General features: G+C 36.2%; 1 protein-coding gene across 1 annotated transcript in view; it reads right to left on the bottom strand.

Moving 5' to 3' along the window:
* Positions 1-26,950, bottom strand: part of AXDND1 (axonemal dynein light chain domain containing 1) — a 92,396-nt gene extending 65,446 nt beyond the window's left edge. Inside the window, exons 1-10 of the mRNA XM_069478399.1 lie at positions 26,854-26,950; positions 24,966-25,138; positions 24,430-24,533; positions 14,627-14,747; positions 13,947-14,032; positions 12,434-12,490; positions 11,683-11,785; positions 10,679-10,800; positions 5,947-6,087; positions 5,157-5,261 (exon numbers count right to left, since the gene is read on the bottom strand). Coding sequence (XP_069334500.1) covers positions 5,157-5,261; positions 5,947-6,087; positions 10,679-10,800; positions 11,683-11,785; positions 12,434-12,490; positions 13,947-14,032; positions 14,627-14,747; positions 24,430-24,533; positions 24,966-25,138; positions 26,854-26,950 — 1,109 coding nt within the window. The remainder of the gene's footprint in view (positions 1-5,156; positions 5,262-5,946; positions 6,088-10,678; positions 10,801-11,682; positions 11,786-12,433; positions 12,491-13,946; positions 14,033-14,626; positions 14,748-24,429; positions 24,534-24,965; positions 25,139-26,853) is intronic.
* Positions 26,951-27,588: the final 638 nt, after the last annotated feature.

Genomic DNA, 27,588 nt, shown 5'->3' with positions numbered 1-27,588 from the left:
CAAAGAAACAATGGACTTAAACAGAACTCTAGAACAGAAGCACCTAACAGACAGTTACAGAACATTCTACACAAAAACCACTGAATATACGTTTTTCTAATCAGCTCATGGGATATTTCCTAAGATTAATCACTTCCTAGGCCACAAAACATGTCTCAACAAATTTAAAAAAATAGAAATTATACCATCCATCTTCTAAGACCATAGTGGAATAAAATTAGAAATCAACTCCAACAGAAACACTCATCTCTAAGCAAACTCATGGAAACTAAACAACCTACTGCTGAATGATAGTCAGGTCAAGGAGGAAATTAAGATGGAAATCAAAAGATTCTTTGAACTAAATGATAACAGGAACACAAATTATCAAAATCTGTGGGATATAGCTAAAGCAGTCCTGAGAGGAAAAGTCATAGCCATAAATGCCTACACCCAAAAGACAGAAAGATCACAAATCAACAGTCTAATGAGTCATCTCAAAGAACTGGAAAAGAAAGAGCAAACCAATCCCACACCCAGCAGAAGAAAAGAAATAACCAAGATCAGAGCAGAACTAAATGAAATCTATAACAAAAGAAAAGAAGATTAATACAGAAGATCAATGAAACAAAAAGTTGGTTCTTTCAAAATATAAATAAAATTGACATGCCTCTCACTAGACTAACTAAAAGCAGAAAAGAAAGGACTCTAATAAGCTCTATCAGTAAGGAAAAAGGAGAAATTACAATTGATACCATGGAAATATAAAATATCATCTCTGAATACTATAAAAATCTCTGCACATAAACTTGAAAACGTGGAGGAAATGGACAAATTCTTGGAAATACACAGCCTCCCTAGGCTTAATCAGGAAGAAATAGAATTCCTGAACAGGCCAAATCAAGTACTGACATTGAAGCAGCAGTAAAAAATCTTCCAAAAAAAAAAAAAAGTCCAAGGCCAGATAGTTTCACACCTGAATTTTATCAGACACACAAAGAACAACAGGTACCTGTCCTGCAGAAATTATTCCACAACATCGAGAAGGAAGGCATCCTCCCCAACACATTTTACAAAGCCAACATCATCTTGATACCAAAGCCAGTAAAGGACTCAACAAAAAAAGAAAACTACAGACCAATATCCCTTATGAATATAGATGAATATAAAATTCTCAACAAAATCCTAGCAAACCAAAGTCTGCTGCTCATCATGACCAAGTGGGCTTCATCCCAGAGATGCAGGGATGGTTCAACATATGCAAATCTATAAATGTAATTCACCACATGAATAGAAGTAAAAACAAAGAACATATGGTCCTCTCAAGAGATGCAGAAAAATCATTTGACAAAATTCAGCACCACTTTATGATAAGAATGCTTAACAAAATAGACATAGTTGGGACATACCTCAAAAAGATAAAAGCCATATACAACAAACCCACAGTAAATATCTACTGAATGGGGAAAAAGCTGAAAGCATTCCCGCTTAGAACAGGAAACAGACAAGGTTGCCATCTGTCACCACGTTTGTTCAACATAGTGCTGGAAGTCCTAGCCAGAGCAATCAGATAAGAGAAGTAAATCAAGCACATCCAAATGGGGGCAGAAGAGGCCAAACTATTGCTTTTTACTGATGATATGATCATATATCTAGAAAACCCCAAAGAGTCTGCCATGAGACAACTGGAATTGATCAACAAATTCAACAAAGTCTCAGGTTACAAAATCAATGTACACAAATCAGTAGCATTCATATACACCAACAACAGTCAAGCTGAGAACCAAATCAAAGACTCAATACTTTTCATGATAGCATCAAAGAAAATAAAATACCTAGGAATATAATTAATTAAGGAGGTGAAAGACCTCTACAGGGAGCACTATGAAACACTGAGGAAGGAAATAGCAGAGGATCTAAACACATGGAAATACCGTGCTCATGGATCAGCAGAATCAATACTGTTAAAATGTCTATATTATCCAAAGTGATCTACAGATTCAATGTAATCCCTTTTAAAATATCAACATCATTTTTCACAGATCTAGAAAAAAATAATTCGACACTTCATCTTGAACCAGAGAAGACCCCGTGTAGCCAAAGCAACCTTAAGCAAAAAGAACAAATTTGGAGGCATCAATTTACCAGACTTCAAGCTACACTACAAGGCTATAGTAACCAAAATAGCATGGTACTGGCACAAGAACAGAGACATAGACCAATGGAACAGGACTGAGAACTCAGATATAAAACCATCCTCATATTGCCATCTGATCTTTGACAAAGCAGACAAAAACATACACTGGGGAAAAGAATCACTATTCAATAAATGATGCTGGGAAAACTGGATAGCCACATGTAGAAGACTGAAACAAGATCTCACAGTGGATAACAGACTTAAATGTAAGGCATGAAACTATAAGAATTCTAGAAGAAAATGTTGGAAAAACTCTTATAGATATCAGCCTAGGCAAAGAATTTATGAAGACCCCAAAAACAATCACAGCAAAAACAAAAATATATTAATGGGACCTGATCAAATTAAAAAGCTTCTGCATAGCCAAGGAAATATCACTAGAGCAAATAGACAACCTACAGAATGGGAGAAAATATTTGCATGCTATACATCCAATAAAAGGCTGATAACTAGAATTTATTAATATATACAACTCAGGAAAATCAGCAAGAAAAAATCAAACAACCCTATCAAAAAGTGGGCAAAGGACATGAACAGAAACTTTTCGAAAGAAGACAGAATAATGGTCAACACACACATGAAAAATTGCTCAACATCTCTAATCATTAGGGAAATGCAAATCAAAGCCACAATGAGGTATCACTTAACTTCAGGGATAATGGCTTTTACTGAAAAATCCCAAAACAATAAATGTTGGCATGGATGCAGAGAGATAGGAACACTCATACACTAGCGGTGGGACTGCAAACTAGTACAACCTCTATGGAAAGTAGTATGGAGATACCTCAAAGAACTAAAAGTGGAACTATCATTTGATCCATCAATCCCACTACTGGGTATTTACCCAAAGGAAAAAAAGACATTCTATAAAGAGACATCTGCACTCAAATGTTTATAGCAGCACAGTTCACAATTTCAAAGATGTGGAAATAACCCAAGTTCCCATCAATACACAAGTGGATTAATAAAATGTGGCATATGTATACCATGGAGTACTACTCAGCCATAAAAAAAATGGTAAACTACCTCTTGTATTATCCTGGATGGAGCTGGAGCCCATTCTACTAAGTGAAGTATCACAAGAATGGAAAAACCAGCACCACATGTACTCACCATTAAATTGGTACTAATCGATCAAAACTTAAGTGCACATGTGGAAGTAACATTCATTCGGTGTCGGGCAGGTGGGAGGAGGAGGAGGAGATGGGTAAACTCACAACTAATGGGTGCAGTGCACTGTCTGGAAGATAAGCATGCTTGTAGTCCTGACTAGGGTGGTGTAAAGGCAATTTATGTAACCAAAATGTTTGTACCCCTATAATATTCTGAAATTTTTTTAAAAAGTAACTGTAGTACATACTGTACTACTGTAATAATTTTGTAGCTACCTGTTGGTGCTATTGCAGTGAACTCAAGTGTTGTACATGCTTAAAATACCACGTGAGCAGTCTATCTCTCCATTAAGTTGCATATAGCAGTAAAAAGTGATCTCTTACACAGTTCTCATGTATTTTTCATCATGTTTAGTGCAATACTGTAAACGTTGAATAACACCAGGGGACCGATATGAAGTGCCACTAGTGATACTAGAAATACTCCCAGGAAGCAGAGAAAAGTCATAATATTACAAGAAAAAAGTTGAATTGCTTGATATGTACCATAGAATGAGGTCTGCGGCTGCAGCTGCCGCCATTTCAGACAGATGACTGACCTTATAAACAGATGATGCAAACTTATACTATTGGTAAGTACAGTACAGGACTGTCAATGTATTTTCTCTTCCTTATGATTTTCTTAATAACATTCTCTTTTCCTAGCTTACTTTGTTATAATACATTATATAATTCATACACAAAATGTGTTAATTGACTGGTTATGTTATTGGTAAGGCTTCAGCTCAACAGTAAGCTATTAGTAGTTAAGTCTTGGAGGAGTCAAAAGTTATATGTAGATTTTTGACTGCACAGGAGTCGGTACCCCTAATCTCCACATTTTTCAAGGGTCAACTATATACTGAAAGACATTGTTTCAAGTTGTTAGCCATTATGTCATACTTACTATATGATTTTAATACTATATAACAGTAAAAATAAACTAATTTGTTCTATATGCATCATAATGGACAGATATCAAAAGAATAGTATTTGGTTGGTAAAAGCAAATTTTGAAAATATATGAAACAATAATATATATATGGTTTTTGGTACGTAAATATGTAGTAGAAAAACATGGACAGGAAAGTTACATAACAACTGCTGACTAATGATTAACTCTGAAGAGGGAAGAAGAATAGAGAGAGAGATTTTGAAAGAAAACCTCAAATGTTTCTATAAAATTTCATTTTCTAACAAAAGGTGAAGTAAGTATGACACAATGGCTAACAATTGGGATGGAGGGTACATAAGTGTTCATTATAATGCTTTCCTCTTCTGAATGTTTGGAATACTTCATACCTTAAAAAATTTCATTAAATGGAACTAGAATAAGAATAATATCTCATACTGTCATAGCACTGACTATGGTGTCAGGCACCATTCTAACTGCTTTACTTATATTAATTCCTTTAATACTTATAATAACCCTATGAGGTAGGTTATATTATAATCCCAATTTTACAAAAACATGGGCAAACTGAAGCCCAGAAAAGTTAAGCAACTTCCCCAAGGTTGCACAGCAAGTGGTATGCTTCCAGAGTCTGTGCTCATACTGTCTCTCTATACCTTCTTCTAGAAAACCAGGAAGTAATAGGCTGCAAACCTCCTTCAAAAAAATTATTAATGCTGAAACCAATAGTCTGTATCTCAGAGAAAGATCATCTTTTATTTTCTTTCCATCCAGAATGAGAAACCAACTAAATTCAGATAAAGTAAGCTATGTGTTTTTAGAATTCAAGAAGTTAGTAACGTATTTATCATTTCAGAAGCTATATAGGATTTTCCTCTTTCCCTTATATATGCTTCACAAACTTTAAGCAACTCACTTGGCATTCTTTTCAGCATCTAAAAGAGCTTGTGCCAAATCCTTGTGGGCCTTCTCTGCTTCCTTTGTTAATTTCACATCGTGTGCCCGAACCAGACACAGTTCTCTGAAATAAAGCAAAGAAAATTTAAATTCATAGTTGGAAACTTCAAAAAGTTTCTACTCAGGAAATCAGATTTATACTGATGTATCTTCTCAGTTATTATGTGTTCTTCCCTTCCTAGTTTTTCCACCTTATAAACCAAATCCAGAAATCTAGTGGACATTCTGGATGGAATCTCAACAGTTTTGGCTACGGAATCAGGCTGGCAAGAAAAAGCAGAAAGAAGATGAGGGAAGGAGGATCCTCTAGAATGGAGTGGAGGCAGATACTGACAGGCCTCCATGCTGCTCTACCCCACTCTCTGGTGTGCCTCTCCTCTCCTCTTTATTCTCGCCACTAATCATCTCACCTCAAGGTTAGATGATCACTAACCTTGACTGTTACGCAGTACTTATTCTCTTTGAGATTTGAACCTTAATATCCATAATCATGATACTGCTCTGTAAACCTGATTAAGGTAAGTGTCTGGATCTTGGAAGGAAGAGTAACAATATTTTCCCTGTCAAATATACTGAGAACCTTAGTTTTGTGTTAACCTGCATTTCTCTACATCTGTATCTATAATGATATCCACTTCTTTCTGTTCTCTTGCTAAACATGAAAGAAGCCTTTACCGTTAATCATTCAACTTCCCCTGAACAAATGACTTTGCATTTTGTTTTGTGTTTAAGATAATTGCAGTTTTTACCTGGTCAGTTCCTCAATAACATGCTTAAAATTACACAGTTCTTCTAAAATGCGCTGGTCCATCACTCGCTGAGTTACCAAGTCTTTGTAGAAATCAATCATCTGCCGAGCAATCTGGTCAAGCAATTGTACATACCTCTCTCTGCATGAGAAAGAAGGGAAAAAAGACATCATGCAGAAAGAAAAGAAAAAGGAGTCAGAAAATATGCAAGAAAGTAATATTAGGGAAAGAAATAGTAAATAGACATTCACAAAAGATATGTAGGAAGAACAGATAGGAGGGAAAAAAAAAGAATCTAGGCTGTGTTTTTTTGCCATGCCATACAAATGAATGAACAATTGTGGAGAATTGTAACCAGAGCCAAAATTATTTGGAATAACATATCTGAGATGTAAAACAAAAATAAGGACTTGTCTTATTTCTTCTTCTAGATTATAAATTCTATGAGAATAGAAACCATGTCATACATATTTTTATCTTTACAACAGCTAACAGAGTGCCTTGAATATAGTGAGATTTTCATAAGTAGTTCAGTTCTGAATAAAGCTACTTTTCCCAAAATGTAATGCCAAGAAGTAGTTTCTTCTGCTTCTTAATAAAACCAAACAAAATATTTGGAAGTGATGACAGATGATAAATTATAAATACTATACCTGAATAGTATTCATTTGTATTAAAAGTGATCTAGGTGTTATACCGTAAGCCTGAGGTCCTTGAATTGCAATATCTTTGAGTTGGACTGGTCATTTAGTTTAATTTCTCACCCACTGAGAGAAAGAATTATAAACATTTAAAGTGACAGGGAGTTTATCAGCTCATACATTAGAAAGCCATCCATTTAGTATTTCGCCTCTTAACAACATAGGGAGTAGATACTCTGAAGGGCCCTTCCATTTATAATACAACTAGATCTGTAAGACAGCATGTTTTTCAAAGCATTATGGAACATGCAGGAAGAAATAGAAGCCTCTAATGATGGAAAACAAAAAGAATAAACAAAAGACAATAAATTCAAAATGGAACAGGAGTTGCAAGCAGTATTCAGTAAGCAAACCCAAGGTCAGAGTTGCCCCCGGGAAAATTATTTAGGCTGGTACAAAAGTAATTACGGTTTCGGTTCATGAATTTTAAATCATTATAACGAGGCTGAAATACACCTTTATTAATCAAAATAGGAATCATTATAATCAACACATTTTTGAGAATGAGAAATAAGTTTGTTTATTTCTGCAGCGTAAAAATCTGTGCTCAGGGATTCGACGAACTCTCGGAAAGCATTTTCTGCATCTTGCTGGTTATGGAAGTGTTTTCCCTGCTAAAAGTTGTCAAGATGCTTGAAGAAGTGGTAGTCGGTTGGCAAGAGGTCAGGTGAATATGGCGGATGAGGCAAAACTTCGTAGCCCAATTCATTCAACTTTTGAAGCATTGGTTGTATGACATGCGTTGCATGTTGTGGAGAAGAATTGGGCCCTTTCTGTTGACCAATGCCAGCTGCAGGCATTGCAGTTTTTGGTGCATCTCATCGATTTGCTGAGCAAATGGATGCAATGGTTTTGCTGGGATTAAGAAAGCTGTAGAGGATCAGACCGGCACCAGACCACCAAACAGTGATGACATTTTTTTGGTACAAGTTTGGCTTTGGGAAGTGCTTTGGAGCTTCTTCTCAGCCCAACCACTGAGCTGGTCATAGCCGGTTGTCATATACAATCCACTTTTTGTGACACATCACAATCCAATCAAGAAATGGTTCGTTTTTGTTGCGTACATTAAGAGAAGATGACACTTCAAAATGACAATTTTTTTGATTTTGGGTCAGCTCGTGAGGCATCCACTTATTGAGCTTTTTCACCTTACCAATTTGCTTCAACTACAGAACAACCATAGAATGGTCAACATCGAGTTCTTCGGCAACTTCTCATGTAGTTGTAAGAGGATCAGCTTCGATGATTGCTCTCAATTGGTCATTGTCAACTTCTGATGACCAGCCACTGTGCTCCTCATCTTCAAGGCTCTTGTCTCCTTTGCAAAACTTCTTGAACCACCACTGCATTGTACATTCATTAGCAGTTCCTGGGCTAACTGTATTGTTGATGTTGCAAGTTGTCTCCTCTGTTTTACAACCCATTTTGAACTCGAATAAGAAAATTGCTCTAATTTGTTTTTTGTCTAACATCATTTCCATAGTCTAAAATAAATAGCAAGTAACAAGTCATTAGCAAAAAAAACATAAAGTGAGAAATGCTGAAATGTAATTGTGTTGGGAAAAAAAATGAAGCGAGAAATGTGCATTAAAATGATGTATAACATGACCACATTTATTTAAGAACGTATTCCAATATCAAAGGGCAAATTTCAAGAATGCTAAAACCATGATTACTTTTGCACCAACCTAATAACACTAGGACTGAGAGACTGAGACGTGGACCCACATTAACATGAGAAACGTGGGCAAGTATAGGACTACTGCATGAAGGCCAGATTCCAGAAGGGAGCAAATGCAAATACTGTCTTCAGGAAAGCATCCCTGATTTATACCCTGAGGATTTTATGGTTCAGATCAGCCAAATAATAGCTCCACAAACAAACACTGCAAAACACTAATGTAAATCAACCATGAATGAGACTCAGAAGAAACAACAAACAGTAGATTTAGATATTAAAGTTCTCCATATATTAAAATTATCAGAATTGGAATGTCAAACTATGTGTGAAATGTTTGAGAAATAGAAGTTGGAATACAAAAATAAGCAATTAAAAATTATTATATATGATGAGACACATATGGAAACAAACCAATAGAATCTTAGGAGAAAAAATATAATTGCTGAATTAACAACAGATGGGTTACAGCAGAACAGACACAGCTAAAGAAGGCAATAATGTTCTAGAAAAAATTACCCAGAATGTATCACAGAGGAAAGGAGATGGAAATTATGAAAAAGAGATTAAGAGACAAAGAAGATAGAATGAGAATATCTAATATAAATCTAATCAAAGTTCCAGAAAGTGATGACAGAGCGAGTGCAGTATAGACATTAGTCAGAGACCACCACTGATAATTTTCCAAAACTTATGAAAGACATTAATCTATATATAGAATTGTGGTATAGATATTGGTACAGGGAATATACAAGAAATCCAGAGGAACTAAATTTACTCTCCTATCTGAAAGAACAACAAGAAAAAGACAAAGTATATGAAATCATTTTTAGTACACTAGATATCAGACAATGAAGGAAAGTGATTCCTGAGAGACCAGAAACAAGTAAGGTGAACACTGCAAGTGTTGTTGGTGAGTTTCCAGGCTATAGCACAAGGAAAAGAAATCCAGGAGGACCCCAGTGGCTTCCATGAGTTAAGGAGACAGAATTAAGAGACTAGAGAGGGGAAAGTGGCCAGAGTCCTGAGGGCAGAGTAACAGAAAGAAAAGAGCTGCACAGGATCTATAAGAGTCCCCCTCAAGGGTTCAGCTAAGTACTGATCAAGGCATAAATGTGAAGAAACTACATAAGATTAGGGAAAGAATTACCTGAAAGAATCAGAGGTAAGAGTGCACAGCACTCACAAAGGGCTAGATATAGTGCCTCTTCCAAACAACCAGACTATACAAACTCATTATTAATGGAATTGGATATGGTACACAAAAAAAGTTGTACCTTGTTATTCAGAATTAATTAGCCCTAAATTGAACATGGCTCTAGTCCCACCTACAGACCTAAAAGGATCAAACTCGTTTTAAATAACTTAATTGTGTCCCAAAATATACAGTATCCAGTAAGGTAGAATTCACAATGTTTGCCAACCAATCAAAATAACTGCTATAGTTTGAATGTTTGTCCCCTCCAAAACTCACATCGAAATTTAATTATCGTTGTAACGGTATTAAGAAATAGTACCTTTAAGAGACATTTAGGTCATGATGGCTTCACCCTCATGAATGTACTAATGCCATTATCGCAGGAATGGGTTCGTTATTATTGTGGGAATGGGTTCACCCCCTCTTGCTCTCTCTCAAATCAGGCAAACTGATACTATTAAATCCCATTTAGAAGAAACTGATATTATTACAGAGATCTAATAATTTGCCTGTGGTTCCATGGCAAGTGAGCTACAGGTATGTAATTTGAACCCAAGTCGTCTGATTCTACTATTTCGTTCAGCTTTTGGGGAAGTACAATAGTCATAAAAAGAATTACAGTAAAAATAGTATTTATCATCGTTGAGGATAATTATATTTATTGAGTACCTACCTCCATGTTCTTGTTTAAACTTCACCTCAACCCTATGAAGCATCTCAATGCTGGGCACAGAGTAGATACTCAACAAATATCATTGATTTATGAATAAACAAATAGACAAATGAAAAGTTTCACAGTAGCTATTATCTTCATTCACATATAAGAAAATTAAGGCTCAGATTTTTACCAAGGTCACACACCTCGATGAAGATTTGAAACCAGATCAGTCTGACTTCAGAACCTATACTTTTTACATTATTTCCCAATCATAAAAAAATATGATGTCAAACATCCGAATAGAAATCATCTTAAGGAAGTTCTCAACTACTATATTATATTTTCACTATAGAGAATTTAATAAAAATGCAATTAGGTTCCTTAGTAGTAGTAGAATAGAGAAGTATACTATTGTGGCTTTCTCGAAAATAGATATCAACAAAATTCTAATATAAAATTCAAAAGAAAACTGGACTATTCCCAATAATAGCTCTAACCTGATTTTAGACAGTAGCTCTCCTCTATCCGCACAGTCCACACTGACTTGTCTAATAAGTTCATGAAATACTGTATTATAAATGGTCTGTTCCTTCTTCAACATGTGTAGTAGTTTGTGCATCTGGCAGAAGATAAGTAACATAATCAGTACCTACTAAAGTCTTATCAGTAAAAACCATTTTAGGAGGTAAGCACCCTGAATGTGAGTAAGTTTTAGAAACATCTTAATTTATTTCACTTACATTTTCATGTAAATGTACACACACACACACACACACACACACATACAAAGGTGATATATGATTTATCTAATCATGTGCCTTTTTATATGATGCACTGAGGTCACAATATCACTTCTATGTTATACCTGCTAAAACACAAAACTTGATCTAATCATGAGTATATATCAGACAAACCAAAATTGAGGAACGTTCTACAGAATGGCCTGTGCCCTTTAAAATATCAAGGTCAAAAAAAAAGCAAAGAAAAGCTGAGGAACTGTTTCAGATTAACTTTGTCTAAAGGAACAGGGCAACTAAAAGCATTGTGTGATCCTAGGATCCTATACTGGGGTAAAAAGTAGCTATAAAAGCTATAGGGACAATTGATGAAATATGAAATTTCAATGTGGACTATGTTAAAAAAATACTGTCATATTAACATTAAGTTTCTTGATTTTGATAATTCTATTATGTACAGGTAAGAGAAAGTACCTTCTGTTCAATGAAATAACAAATACAATTAATTTTACAGTGTTTACCACATGCCAGGCACTGTTCTAAGTACTGTACATTTATTATGTCATTTAATCCCCACAAAAACCCTATGAAGTAGATACTATTATTATCTATAATTTATAGATGAGGAAATTGAGGCACAAATGCATTAAATGACTTGCCCAAGGTCACCAGCTAATAAATGGCAGTGTCAGGATTCCAGCCCAGGCATTCTGCCTCCAGAGTGCATGCTTTTAACCGAAGGTTACACTGATCTTTGCAATTACCTTGGTTGGTCCTGTGTATTCCTGAATTTCCATACCAGCCTTCTCTAGCATAGTATCCATCACATCATTCAGCTTGACCACTTCTACTCTTTTATTAGGTTTCCTAAAAGATTAAGGTGACAGACCTATGTAATCAGCATTATAACAGGTCATCCTCAAGTGGCAAAAAGAATATAATACATGTAAAGAGAATATATATACCATAGAATATTGACTGTATTTTAAAGCATTAGATATGTATCCATTAACCTATTGGGACATCAGTAATACAGTGGAAAAGGGCAAGAAAAATGCAAATAAAAGAAAAAGAAAAGAAAAGAAAAAAATGCTCCTCCCTAAAATTCTGTATACCTATTGTACAGGATTGCAAGAACATAGAAAAAAATGTGGAGAAGGAAACACCAAATGTTAACATTGGTTGCCTTACAATGGAGAGAAGAAAAGAGACAAAGATAAGAAGAAGAAAAAAACTGTAGCAAAATGGAGAAATACTAATGGTTAAATGTATAATATAAAAGTATTTGATAGTACTTAAATATTATGCTATATATGTAAATGCATAAATCTGTAAAATTGAACACATAATTAGACAAAGGCAAACACTGATTAGATGTGGAATTGTGGGCAATTATTGTCTTGGGTTTCTGCTTTAATTTTAATATCTTTGTTTAACAAAGTACCAAGGAAAAGTAATATATATGTATATAGTTGTTCTTTCTGAGATACACTTTAGAAAATAAGCTGTACTTACATGGATGGGAACAGCAATAGCCTGTTCTCACTGTCTGTGAGGAGAGTAGTATATTTGCTGCAATAAATAAGACAGGTAAATGTTATTTTAAAAATATGTTCTGGCCTATTTATCAATTAGCACACTTATCACCCAGAATCTTGGTTTCTAAGTACCATTCTCCACTAAAAGGAATTAGTACTTCTTAGAAAAGTGACTCATGGCTCATTCCAGGGCTGGAGTTGGGAAATACAAGCTGAACCTAGAAATCTTATCGAGCCAGAAAATAAGGAAGTGTTCAAATAATGATAGGGACATGTCAAAAGAACATAAAAGCCAGCTCAAAGAGATTCCCTTTGCTAACTCTGGAAAAATTTGAGCATCAAAATAAATAATAATAAAGAATTAAAACCCATCAAATAAAATAGATAGGGTAAAATGCCAACTAATAAATATAGAAGAAATGATGAAGCTAAAAAAAAGTCATCAAAAGATCTGTAACTCAGTAGTTAGAAAATACACACTAAAGTACTTGGTAATGGAGGGCCATGTTGAATGTTTTAAAATATGTACATGAGTGCGTGTATGTGTGTGTGTATATAAAAACAAATGAGGCAAGATGTAAATGCCCAGTGAATCAGGATAGAGTATACCCTCTATACTCTGGACATTCCTTTTCCTATTTTTGCAACTTTTTTTAAGTTTGAAATTATATAAAAAGTTACCCCAAAATGGGTTCCATTTAGTTCTTCGGCAAAATATTGTTCTGAAACCCACCATCATGAAGAAATGACACATAACATACGTATCACATAAGATAAAAATAGTGACGGCCTCTGGATATTTTATTATACAAATTTAGTCTAAAGTTCTAGTTTTTTAAACTATGAATATTCAAGTGTTGTTTCAGAAAATAAAAGTAAGATCCCACTTTCAATCCCATAAAGAAGAATCAAAGAAAACAAGATAATCAGTTTGCAGTATAAAGCGAAGCCCTGAAGCATACCTTACGATTGCGGTCCCCAGCCTCCCGGGACTACTGACCAGTACCAGTGGTGGCCTGCTAAGGATCGGGCTCAGAGCTCCAACCCCTATTCCACCCATCCCTGGAAAAGCTGTCTTCCATGAAACTGGTCCCTCGTGCCAAAAAGATCAGGGACTGCTGTTTTATGAGATTCTGGCTTAAAGGTCTTCTTCCTTTTGTCTCCATGGTCATTGCTGAAAACCATTCCTAAAGGGCATAGTCGAGCACTCAGAACAAACTTCCATTTTTTAAAAAATTCCAAATTAAACGGTAGGAAAAGATAGAAAACAATTTAATCATTAAAATCCCAAACTCTTTAAGTCCTTTTCATTAATTCTTTTTTTATATATCTTTCTTAAGTTGTATTAGGATGGCTAGCCCAAATGTTTCCTCAGTTCAGTGTAGCTACTGCCCAAGAACATGAGTACACTGTCCTCAGATTCTTCTACATCTGGGAAGGAGGAAATGGTATCAACTTGTCAGATATTTAATATATATCACAGTACTCACTCATCATAACACTCCAAACCTGAAACTCCTGTATTTGACACAACATGAAATTCTTCAGGAATTAAAGTATCTGTTAGTGTCTTTGGCTTTAAAAAAACAAAAAAAAGGAAAGAATGAATACATTAATAGGTGAAAAAAACTGAGTTCCACAAGTCCTAACTCCTAACCCAAAGGGATACTATTTATTAAGTTGAGAGGTTTTGATTAGAGAAATAACAATATTAGTAATATAGGTCATAGCAAATAACAAAAAACGAAGTAGAGCACAAATCTCCAAAATAACCATGAATCAGAAAACTTTGGTTCTAGTATTAGTTACACATATCCCATATAGTCAGAAATTTATTCATTATTTTCTTTTAAATTCAGCAGGAAATTTAAAACTCAACTTAGCAAAATACCAAAGATAAGAATTCTACTTTAAATGTAGATTTCTTGGGGAGAAAATGTCTCCCATACAGTATTTTCTAAAGTGGACAACTGTGGTTAGGAAAATGGCTTAAAATAAGATATCTTTGATCTTTTCTGGCTAAATACCCTTTTAATAAATAATTGGAAAGTGCTACGAACACTGGTAAGCAATGCAGATTGTTGTTACAGTATGACATTGGTTTATATTTTGGGGAAATGATTTTTAAAAGGAGAGAGAAGGAGAAAAGGTTATTTGTAAAATACTTTACCTTATGAGGCACAATGACACCATCATGTGACTGTAGTGAACGGTCCAATTGTGGGGGACAAACTGTATTCTCCCTAGTCTCTCCTCTTACATATTTAACATCATACAGAAAAGAAATGTCCCTAAAAAATAAGAAAAATATACTTACAAAATAAATTTTCTGTCTGGCTACTAAATGAGAGTAAGGTCCACACATGTCCTTCTAGTAGGTAAAATGCTCATTTGTGTCAGCAAAACTTATCTCCTTACCAAATACTTTACTAAGACAGGCATTTAAACATAAGTTTCCACCACATTCTTCCTCTTCTCCACCTGAAACTTCTCATTCACATCACAAGCTTTCTTTTCCTCCTATCTCAGGTTAAGACACATTCTCTTACCTATGGTTATTCCCTCCACTTAGGTCCTTGATTCCATCTTTGCCCATATCCTCAGGAATCTCATTTCATCAATCATAACTTCTGCGTATCTTCTCATTCTATTGGAACATTCCCCTTGGTCTATAACAAGTCTTTTCTCCTTCTAAAAATCTTCCCTTAACTATGCATTGCTGTCATTGTTATCATGGTCGATCTTTGATCAATCCATCCATCATCTCTCACTTTCTGTTAAATGTCAAACTTCCTGAAACTTCCTGCAGTTTGACTTCCATCCACACCTCTCTTCCGAAACCATTATACAGAAAGCTGATGATGACTTACCACTGCCAGTTTAACAATGTCTTATCTTTTGTGGGGGGCGGCCCGCGGGCGCGGAGAGTGCCCTGGAGGCCTGCGGCACGCTGCCCACCCCCAAATGCCATCCACCGCCCCTCTACCGCGTGAAGATCTTTGCGCCTGACCATGTTGTCGCCCAGTCTTGCTTCTGATACTTTGTGTCTCAGCTAAAGGAGATGAAGTCTTAGGGGGAATTTATCTACTGTGGGCAGGTGTTCAAGTAATCCCCCTGTGGGTGAAGAACTTCGGCATCTGGCGGCGCTACGACTCCCGCGGCGGCGCCCACAATATGTACCGGGAATATCGGGACCTAACCACGGCGGGCACCGCCACCCAGTGCTGCCGAGACACGGGCGCCCGGCCGTGCAGATCGTGGAGGCAGAGGAGAGCGCCGCCTGCAAACGACGCGGACGGGCAGTCGAGCCGCTCCACCACTCCAGGATCAAGTTCCTGCTGCCCCCGCCAGGTGCTGCGTTGTCAGCACAGGCCACGCTTCACCACCAAGAGGCCCTCTCACCCCCAGTTTGCCCAGGTAAACTTAAGAATGCTCAAAAAAACAACCAAACAATCTCATATCAGTTATCTTCCACTACATTTCCCTGGAATATTTTCCAGAGTTGATCACATTTGCAACTTTTATGTAAGTCTTAAGATTATTTCAAACTTAGAAGTTTAATAAAACAAAATAAAGAAATGTGAAAAGTGAAAAAACAAAAAAAGGCTCTGGTAACCAAGATATGGGCAAGTGTTCTAAGCTGGGCCAAATAAATACACTCTCCTGGGAGACTGAATCTCGAGCAACTGAATGTTAAGGGAAGATTTCCAAGACAGAAAACAGCAGGCATTAATTCATCCCCACAATGATGCCCCTGCTGACTGTCAGATCCTTCTACCGGATTCTCCAGAGCTGCCTTAAATTCAGATTTTTCTGAAGTCTGAGTACTAAAGGCTTTCCTTCAATTTGTGACCTCTCACCTTCAACTTTCCTATATTACTGTTTTCATAAACTAGATGGCTTCCTACTCAAGCATTAAGCATTAGAAGGCCTTCTTCACCAGACTCACATATCCAAATCCTCAATGTCTAATTCGAGTGTTACCTTCATGAAAATAGTTCTACCATTCCCAGTCAAAATAAGTCTCCTCTACCTCTGAGCTCCGTCTTTTTAGCACTTGGAGTTTTGCAGAATACCTGGAGCCATGCTTTTCATATGGCAGACATAATTAAATATTTGTAGAATAAATTTGTGTTGAATATTCACATTTCATCACCCATATTCTGAAATTTCTATAACAGTCATCTTGTTATTTAAAGTCACAGCAATGACCTGGGTCATTTACATTGAAAAGATTTTATGCATAGAGGCCATAATAGAAAAGATTGGTAGATTCAACTGCGTACACTTTTACATGACAAAACCCACCAAAAGCAAATGCAAAAGGAAGCTCACAAACTGAGAATTTTCAGGTTATATCACTGACAAAAAGACAATTTCCTATAAATAAGAAAAAAACATCGATTGACTAGAAAATTAAGCAATTCCCAGAAAATACAAATAACTCTTAAGCATTAAAAAAACATATTCACAGAAAAAAAATGCAGATAGATTTTAAACAAATGAGAACATGATAGATCTTGTACATGGTAAGAGAAATGTAAATTAAAACCAACCAGAGATACCGTTTTTCAACCATCAAATTGGCAAGAATAAAAAAATGTTTGATAAAATACTACATTGACAAGGAGCAACAGGCACTTATGTTGATCTTATATAAACCAATATATGTATCCTTCTCCCTTTTTATGTAGTTCTAAACCTTACTTTTATCACTTAACTATCATAGAGATCACCCCATATCAGTACATGATGAGTTTTTTTAAAAACTCGCCACGTAGGCCGGGCGCAGTGGCTCACGCCTGTAATCCTAGCACTCTGGGAGGCCGAGGTGGGCGGATCATTTGAGTTCAGGAGTTTGACAGCCTGTGCAAGAGCGAGACCCCATCTCTACTAAAAAAATAGAAAGAAATTAGCTGGACAACTTAAAATATATATAGAAAAAAATTAGCCAGGCATGGTGGCCCATGCCTATAGTCTCAGCTACTTGGGAGGCTGAGGCAGGAGGATTGCCCAAGCCCAGGAGTTTGAGTTTGCTGTGAGCTAGGCTGATGCCATGGCACTCTAGCCCAGGCAACAGAGTACAACTCCGTCTCAAAAAAAAAAAAAAAAAAAGCTCATCATGTAGTATGCCATTGTATGGATATATCATTATTAATTCCCTAATTGCTAAACATTTCAGTTGTTTCCATTCTTTTGCTGCTGCAATGAATATTTTTGCCAACATGCCATTTCTCATGTGAGTATATCTGCAGAATAAATTCCTAGAGGTGAAATTGCTAGGTCAAAATGTATGCATTTCTAAATTTGAGAGACATAACCAAATTGCTTCAGATTAAAAAATATTCATCCTTCCCTCCCTTTCATGAATTTGGTATTTATCATTACCATGCATGGTTTTATCTATGTTTACTACATAGATATATACAGAAATATGCAACATAATTTTGAATGTTTAATATCTTAAATGGTATTATAGTGTATTAATCACCAGCAATGTGCTTTCTTTGCTCAAAATTGCCTAACTCACCTTGTTCCTTTTTTCTTCCATGAGAATTTTAGAACTAGCTTGTCAAATCCCATGAGAAACTTTGTTGAAATTTTAATTGGAATTGCATTGAATTTATAGATTTGAGAATAATTGCCATCTTTATTTAATTGATACTTCCTACTCATGACCATGGCACACTTCTCTATTTACTCAGGTCTTCCTTTAGTCTTTCAACAAAGATATATAATTTTCTCCATAAAGGTCTTACAGATTTTTGATAGATTTATTCCTACATACCTTTGAGGATATCTAAGTGTTTTTGTCTTTGCTATTGTGAGATTTTTTATTTTGATTGATGATTACCAGTGTATAGGAATATGTTGATCATGTATCTAGCAACCATATTAAGCTCTCCTTTTGATTACTTTTAAATGTTTTTGTTTTATTTGGTAAAATTCAAAAACTGCATAAAATAAATACATAGCTTATAGATTTATTATGAGATAAATATCCTTGTTGGGAGACAAAACTTTACCAGTTACCCCAGAAGTCTTTCACATGATCCTTCCATAATCTCCCTTACTCCCTAAGAGTGACTGCTATCTTGACTTATGCTAATCTTTTCCTTAATTTTCTTTGCAGTTTTATAACCCATTTCCAGTGCAGTAAAAAGGTGGGGAAAACAGAAAGAAAACTCTAGCCATATGAGGCGATTGCAAACTTGATAGTGATGAATGGTTTGGAGACATTAACTTTGGTGTTGACTTAGATAAACTGGGATATAAGGCAAGCAGATATCTGGTACTGGGTAGAATAGCATGATCCAAAGCCATCCTAAAGGGTCTGCTTGATTACAAATCTCTTTCTGGAGGGTGAGTTGCAAACCCCTTATGGAATGCCATTCATTTGAGGAAATTGTAACTTGATCTAAGGTCCAAAGACTCCAAACTTAACCCACAAATCTAGAGACACTAAATTTTTGAGTTCATATTTGGTATGAGCTAAAATTCAAGGATATTCCAGACCAGAGAGTGTTTCCAATGTCTACAACCAGGACAAAACTACATATATCAGGTTCTAGGATTATACATGGAAATGCCTAAAATTTATTAATTTTTTTCAGCAAATATTTATTGAGCATATTATAAGTGAGAGAAAATATGCTAGATAAAAAGGATATAGAACTGAAAAAAAAAAAAAAAAAGACACAGTCCCTACCATTGTGAGGCTTTCAACATACAGGGGTTGATTCACAAACAAAAAAGTGTAATATGGAAACTATTATGATTGAGAACAGAATGTTATAGGAATAACTATTATATAATAATAACACCTAACTACAATCTAGACTGAGTCAGGGAAAGCCTCAGGAGGTAGTGACAATTAGAACAAAAAACTGATTTGGATTTAGATAAGCAACTAAGTAAGTATTTCAGGTAGAGAGAATAGCAAACACATCGGCCCTGAAACAGGACAGTACAGGGTAACTCCAAAGAATCAAAAGAAGTTCAGTACAGTTGACCCTTGAGCAATACAGGCTTGAACTGCATGGGTTCACTTATACATGGATTGGTTTTCAACCAAATACCACAGAAAATATAGTACTTGCTGGATGCAAAACCCGCTCGTACAGAGGGTCAACTTTTTGCATATATTGCAGGACTTGAGTATGACATGGATTTTGGTGTTGGGGGGCGGGGTTGGAACCAATCTCCCACATACACCGAGAGATGACTGTATATATAGTTGAAGTGTGAAGATCAAAGGCATTGAAATTAAAGAACTAAACAGGGGCCAAATCATGGAAAAAGTCTTGCAAGGAATGCTAAAAAGGTTGGACTTTATTCCAAGAGAACCTAGAAAGATTTTAGAGACGAAATGACATTTTATAATTGTCTTTTAGAATGACTATAATGTTTGCAATATAGTGAAATTGTGGGAGAAGGTGTGCTTTGAGGGCAACGTTAGCTGGCAGCTGATGTGGCCTGTAAGGCTGTTGGCAACAGGCCAATTCTAGTGCCCCAGGAAGATCCTGAAATATCCAATATTGACCATAAACTATTTTTAAAGGTAAATATTACTAGTAAAAAACATTTCTGGCCGGGCATGGTGGCTATTGATGGGTTGTGCTGTGATACTCTGGCTCTTTTGGATATGCCCAGGGGAAAAATGTTAGATCTTTATTTTCCAGTCCTCATGATTCTTTGTTTATTCCACCCTCTTACAGGTTTGAGATAGTCACAAAAAACCACTTAAAAACCTGCTGACAGTATGATGGATCATCAGTTTCTATCACACCAATAAATGCTGGAGAAGTTGGCCAATATAACTTTGCTTTATTAGCTAAAAATAATGAATGCTTCATATACACACACACACACCCCTTTCTAAAAAATATGTTGGTTTGGTGACCATTAGTCAAATTTTCTCAAAAAGCCATTTTAGGAGACTTTTGTACTTCTATACATTATTGAATTATTGGGTATTGCAATAGTTTGAATGTGTCCCCCAAAAGTCCATGTACTGGAAATTTAATTGCCATTGTAACAGTATTAAGAGATCGGACCTTTAAGTGGTGATTAGTTGATTTATTTTTAGAGGAAACACGTTTTATTTGTTGAAATATAATTTTTCACTGGCCATAAAGAGATGTTTTATTTCTTAATAAAACTGTTGTGGTAAATCACCAGCTTTCACTCTTCTGGAAAATCTATTTTTATTTAAAAACAAAAACCAAAAAACTTTGATTCTTGGCCATAACACAATAACTGTATTTTATTAGATTTTAAGAAATCCTCTTTCTGTCCTTTTCTCCAGCCCTCAGATTATTAAACTGAGTTCATAATTGAAATTTTTCTCCAAATCATCACTGGTTGAGTTAGGTATATACATAAGCATGCCTTTTATCTGAAGTTGTCAGGGAATGATCAATTTTCCAAATAACTTTTTAAAATAAAACAATGAGTCTTTCTAAAATGTATTTAAAATTTTTGCAAGATTCTTAAATAGACTATATATAACATAATATCTTTTCTTGATAATTTGGGTAATATGAATTATAAAATTAGAAGTTTCTTCTAATGTATGGTTATATTTCTAAAACCTAGAATAGTGCTGTATATACAGCAGACCCTTCTATGTGTTGGATACCTTCTTTGGATTTAAGAGGTTAAAAAGCACCTTCCCAGACACCCTTGCAGCTAAGGTTCTGGGTGTGAATTAAGTTCCACAAATTAGATGCACTCTTGTGAGATTTTGGAGGTTGAAGTGAGGCAGAAACCATTTTTCCTGCCACGTTTTAGCTGATTCTCCTGACAGTATCACGTAAAAGTGTTTTTTCTGAAGCAACATTCCAGAATCCATCCTCCAGATACCCAGGTCTGGAGAGTCAGTGCAGTAACAGCAGCAGCAGTGACAACTTCTTTATTTCAGCTTCCTGATCTTTGGATCACAGCTCACAGGGTATATTTTTCTTTATTGAAATATAATTCACATACCACAAAATTCATTCCTTTAAAGGATACAATTTACAAGTTTTTAGTATATTCACAAATTGCAAGTTAATATATTCACAAAATTGTACAAATATCACCAGTATCTAATTCCAGAGTAGTTTCCCAGCCCCCAGAAATACTCCATACCGATAGTTATTCTCTACTTTCTCCGCCCTCAGCCCTTGGCAACCAGTAATCTAATTTTTGTCTCTCTGGATTTGCCTATTCTGGACTTTTATATAAATAGAAACATACAATATGTGCCCTTTTGTAACTGGCTTTTTTCACTTAGTGTAATGTTTTCAAGGTTCATTCTTACAGTAGCATGTATCAGTATTTCTCTCCTTTTATGGCTGAATAATATTCTCTTGTATGGATATATAATATTTTGTTTATTCATCAATTGATAGATTTGGGTTGTTTCCACTTTTTGGCTGTATGAATAATGCTGCTGTGAATACTCATGGACAAGTTTTTGCACGAACATGTTTTCAATTCTCTTGGGTATACACCTAGGAGTAGAATTAATGGGTCATAAAGTAACTCTGTGTTAAACTTTTTGAGGAATGGCCAAACTGTTTTCCAAAGGAGCTGCACTATTTTACATTCCCACCAGAAATGTATGACACATCCAATTTCTCTATATCCCTCACCTAAACTTGTTATTGTCCACCTTTTGTATCAGGGCCATCCTGGTGGGTGTGAAATAGTATCTCATGGTTTTGATTTGCATTTCCTTAATGGCTAATGATGTTAATCATCTTCTCATGTGCTTATCGGCCATTTTTGTGTTCTTTGCACAAATGTCTATTCAAGGGGCACACTCTTGAACTCAAAGCTCTTGTGACAGCCTTGGAGACAGTAGCTTCCTCGGGAGGTCAATTCAATCCTGCTCTGGGAGTTATTCCCACAGGTACCACTTCATACTAGCTCCTTTAACCCTTCTAAAAATTTTGTAAATACCCAATTTTCTGCATTCAATTCTTTCCTGCTTAATATACCTAGAGTGATTTTCTGCCATGAACTCTGACTGACAGAGCCATCAAAAACTATTACTCAGAAGTTATTTGCTTTGTTGTTTTGTATTTTACTGCTGGGTTCTGTATAGTTGAGGTTGCTAGACAAGTTACCTCTTGTTACAAACACTTGTGGTTATGCATATGTGCATTAGTTTTCTCTTGGTGCCATAACAAATCACCACAAACTTAGCAGCAGCTTAAACAACAAATTTATTATCTTACAGTTCTGAAGGTTAGAAGTCCAACACAGATCTCACAGGGCTAAAATCAAAGTGTTGACAGGGCTGTCTTTCTTTCTAGATGCTCTAGAGGAAGATCCCATTCGTTTCGGTTGTTAACAGAATTCAGTTCCTTGCAATTATAGGATTGAGATCACTGGTTCCTTGATAGGTGTCAGCTGAGTTGTCACTAGAAGTCCCAGCTTCTAGTGACCAATTGCATTTCTTGGCTGTGTTCTCTCTTCTTCCCTCTTCAAAGCCAGCAATGGGAGGGTGAACTCCTCTTATACTTCAAATCTGTCTTCTTCTATCTCTTCTCTCTGACCCACTTGACTGCCTTCCTTTTCAAGGCTTTTAAAGATTCAGGTAATTAGGCTGGGCCTACCCTGATGATCTATCCAGGATAATCTCTCCATCTCAAGGTCCTTAACCTTTAGCACATTTGCAAAGTCCCTTTTGCCATGTAAGGTATGTATTCACAGGTTCTGGGGTTACAGTGAGGATGTTTGGGGGTGGGGAGGGGGTAAGGAGGTATTATCCTGTCTACCTGATCTTTACATTTTTTTTTATTTATTTGCGATATTATGGAGGTACAAATATTTTGGTAACATGTAATGCTGTTTGCCCCACCCAAGCCAGACCTTGATCTTCACATTTTTAAAAACTCCAACTCAGAATTCATTTGACATTAAAACTTTAATATCAGCTATTGCCAAATGCAGATATAGCTAATTAATTTTTCAAAGTACTTCAAACGCATAACTACTAATTATCACTAATAATTGTAACCATGATCTGAAGGCACAAAATAAAGTACAGATACCTTATGACACTAAAGCCCCAGGATATAAAAGTTAATAGGACAAGTTTCTGCCACTTTTTCTTATACCCAGACATAGATGAATAATAACACCTTACATTTAAATAGCACTTTATAGATTTACAAGTGCTCCTACAGCCATTATCTCATTTGTGCTTTACAATGTTCCTTGGAGGCACACAAAACTGAGCAAGCACATTATTCACTTTTTATAGATGAGAAAATGGAACTTCAGAAAGACTAACCTACCCAAATATGGTAAGTTTAAACATTTCTTTCAGAAGAAGTGACATTTAAATAAGGGGTATGCATGGAGTAAACCGATTAATGGAAAATATGTAGAAAATGAGCAGGTCTCAATCTTCACGGGGAAATGTTGACATTTAGAATATTTTTTATAAATAATATAAAAACAATAAATATTATTTACTGATTTGATCTGAAACAGTGTAAAAGTTAAGGGTTCCCTTTGATGAGAACCAGGAATTAAAGCTTTTGTTTTTCAAGATTCTCCAGATCATGAAGTTATGTTACTTGCCCTTTCTTCTAAAATCACAAAAAAAGATATACATATAGATAAAGGAGGCTCTAAAGGGATTTTGCCAGTTGGATCTTGCCCCTTTTACTAGCGTACAATAGGGAACAGGAGAGGATAGGGACAAGTATACAATGTCATGCAAAAAACAAATTTAAACAAGCCAAAAGTATGTAAAGCCAGCACCTATAGCCATCCTACCCATAATAATCTTACACAAAATGATGACCCTTGGCCCTTTAGGATTGATTGTATTCTAATTCATCAAATATACTGCAAGTTTTGTAATCTATGATTCTATGATTTTTCCAATCCTGATCCCCACCAAAGCAACCATACAAAATGAGAAAATAACTCTATTTATCTGCATCTACCCCCACTCTCTTCCTTCTTTACCTTCCAGCTCCTGTTAAAGAGACAGGATGGTCAATCAGGTATTTAAATTTATTTCTTCTAATAGGGTTGTGCCAGACATGGTCTACAGTGCGTGGAAGGGTACCCTGGGAAAAAGCAAAAACAAATGAATATCCAGCAGAGGGTGTTCTAGTCAAATGAAATCTATTCTTAATAGTTTTGAGCAAGTACAATATTTATATTAAGGACACTTGGATACTCTAAGGAAAAAAAGAAAGTAGAATTCTTATTCAACAACTAAGAAAGACTAAAACTAGAACAATTCTACAGTAAATGAAAAATAGTAAGACTAAGAGAGTAGTAATGATCGTTTTAATAAATCTGCATAAAAACAGGTTAATAGAAATACTCAAAAGTCTTGGAAATATTCATTCAAAAGATTTGAGTTTTCAGTCTAGGAAATTACTTTAACAAACATTTTAAGGCTATCTGGAATATGTAACATATGCTCAATAAATACTTAATGAACCAGATGCCAAAAAGATGTTCCCAAGTACTCTACTTATGTATATACACACCTTTGGGGTTTTAATTTTCTTAGGAGGCAATAAGTTTTCAGGACAAGGACCAGCATTAGCTGCATAGGTCAAAGAAAGAAGAACTTCCTGAGGAATGAACTCATTCTGAAGGGAAGTAGGAAGGGGTTTTGAACGATCCACCATATTTTTTTTCTCCCTTAGCTCAGGAAGTCCTAAGAAAGTAATGGAAAAGAAAAGCTCTTACTACAGTTTTGTGGTGTTAGATGGACCTTCCCAGACTGCCTCATCAACCCATTTATATGTTTCTTACAGAGAAACATTACGTCTAGTTGACAAGAGTAACAATACTTAAAACACTGAACATCATGTAGTCAAGAGAAATAACACATATTGCCCACTCTACTCACATTACATTATACAGTTTCAAAAACTCAGGTACAAAGATGAACCTTCATTATTCCAAATTTAAAGCTGAAAATCAAACTCACTTCATTTGCTTAGCTAACTGAGATACCCTTAAGATGGGAATGAATGTCTGTTTTCCCTTTGATGTGAAAAATGAAAGAAGAAAAAAAAAACTCCTCTCCCCCCAAATTGTCAAATTAGTAATTTTTCTTACATAAACTCAAAAGTGAGAATTTCATTAAATTGGGGCATTCTGGGAGGCTGAGGTGGGTGGATCACTCGAGGTCAGGAGTTCGAGACCAGCCTGAGCAAGAGCGAGACCCGCGTCTCTACTGAAAATATAAAGAAATTATATGGACAACTAAAAATATATATAGAAAAAAAAATTAGCTGGGCATGGTGGCGCATGCCTGTAGTCCCAGCTACTCGGGAGGCTGAGGCAGTAGGATCGCTTAAGCCCAGGAGTTTGAGGTTGCTGTGAGGCTATGAGCTAGGCTGACACACTGTACTCTAGCCTGGGCAACAAAGCGAGACTCTGTCTCAAAAAATAAATAAATAAATAAATAAATAAATAAATAAAATAAAATTGGGGCATTTTTAGAGTGGAAGGGAACTGAATTGGGTTTAAAAGTAAAAGTGGAACTGGGACTGTTGGAAAGGAGAAGAGCGGAACAATCTGAACAAATTGGTGAAATAAGAACCATAAAGAGTGTTCTACTCAGCTTGACTAGGACAGAGAGGTTATAAAGGGGAGTTGTAGGGCCAATATAGGAAAAGCTCTCCCATGAAGTCAGCCAAGTAGAGTTGGGTTATCATTGTCCTTAATCTATGCGCCTCACATAGTATGGTATACATCTATTTCTGGAAGGAAGTATCATGTACCATAGAAACTTCTTACGGTTTATATTACTAAATGAATCTATCTCTCTCTCTCTGGATAAAAAAAAAAAAAAAAAACTAGGAAAAAAATTGTTGAGTGGGGCTTTATTACAATTTCCCCTAAACACAAGGTAAAGGTAAGGCTCCAGAAAGCTTCAGCATAATAGGGGTAAGGGTAACACTAGTTGATTCTTATTCTAGTACAGATCTGCATTTATCTCTATATGAATGAAAATCTTAAGGAATTACTCTCATTTAGAAAAATTACTAAAATAAATTGGCATGTTGTGCTAAATTGCATGTGTTTCTCTTATCTCCACTATTACGTTTTTAAAGTTCCTTAAAGTCAGAAACAAAAAAAAAGTGCTGTTTCATATAACTATTGGTATTTAAAATAGGGTGAATTTAAAGCAATATACAATTCATCAGCATGTGAAAAAACTATAAACACAATGGAGTAGTGAAACAGGTCTCTGACTCAAAGCCACTGTAAAAGGAATGGCTTTTGGTTTTGTTTAAACATGTATTAGAAAAACAGCTAATTACGGTATTCTAAAATCTCAGATTAAGAAAAATGGTGAATGGATAGTGATTTCTGTCTATGCCTATGAGTGTTCATGTCTGCGGGATCCTTGAAGTTTACCTCTTGAATCTTCCTTGGCCACAGATACTTTTGACTTTTTGCCCTCAGATGTTGAGGCAGAGTTTATCTGTGTGGAGGGAGTTTTCGGGAGAGACATAATAAACAATGCCTCTTATCACTCTTTAGTAATTTGAAATATTCCTCCAGAAATCTCATTTATAAACAAATTGGCGCCATACTGGGACTTGCAGCCTGCCACATCGTCCTGCAGACAAAACAAAAACAACTAACCAAAAGCAAGACACATTACGTGCTTGTGTTCAGATCGCAGTTTAGAATTCATCTAGCATGGTTTACCTTCTTTGGAGAGACCTCTGTGTTCTCCCAGGCCACCTGAAGCGACTACGAAGCCTGTGGGTGCGTCAGGGCCGGGGCTCAGGCAGGGAAGGACACGCTCGGCCGCCCCACAGACAGCCGCCCGCTGGCCGCTCGGCCCATCCCGGCCTCCCCTGCAGGCAGCGCTCTCGCGCACGCCGATTCCATGGACTCGGGAGTTAGGCAGGGTTCGCACCGCTTCTTGCTGAAAAGTAACCAGAAACGGATACCTGCAGTCCTCTGGCCCGCAAACTGTGTTTCGAGCCTGGCTTTTGGTCACCTCGTCCTTTCCCGGAACGCTTTTTGTCGTCAAGGAAACCCAGGACCCCGAGCCTAAGCAACCCTCAACGGGGGCTGCCTTCTGCGGTGCCGGCGGAGGAGGGAGAAAGCTAAGAAACTATCTCTCGTAATTTCGATGTG

Source organism: Eulemur rufifrons, chromosome 8 (genome assembly GCF_041146395.1).
Source record: "Eulemur rufifrons isolate Redbay chromosome 8, OSU_ERuf_1, whole genome shotgun sequence".
Lineage (NCBI taxonomy): Eukaryota > Metazoa > Chordata > Mammalia > Primates > Lemuridae > Eulemur > Eulemur rufifrons.
Note: the sequence above shows the minus strand (reverse complement) of the source record. Positions and strands in the feature narration are given on the sequence as shown.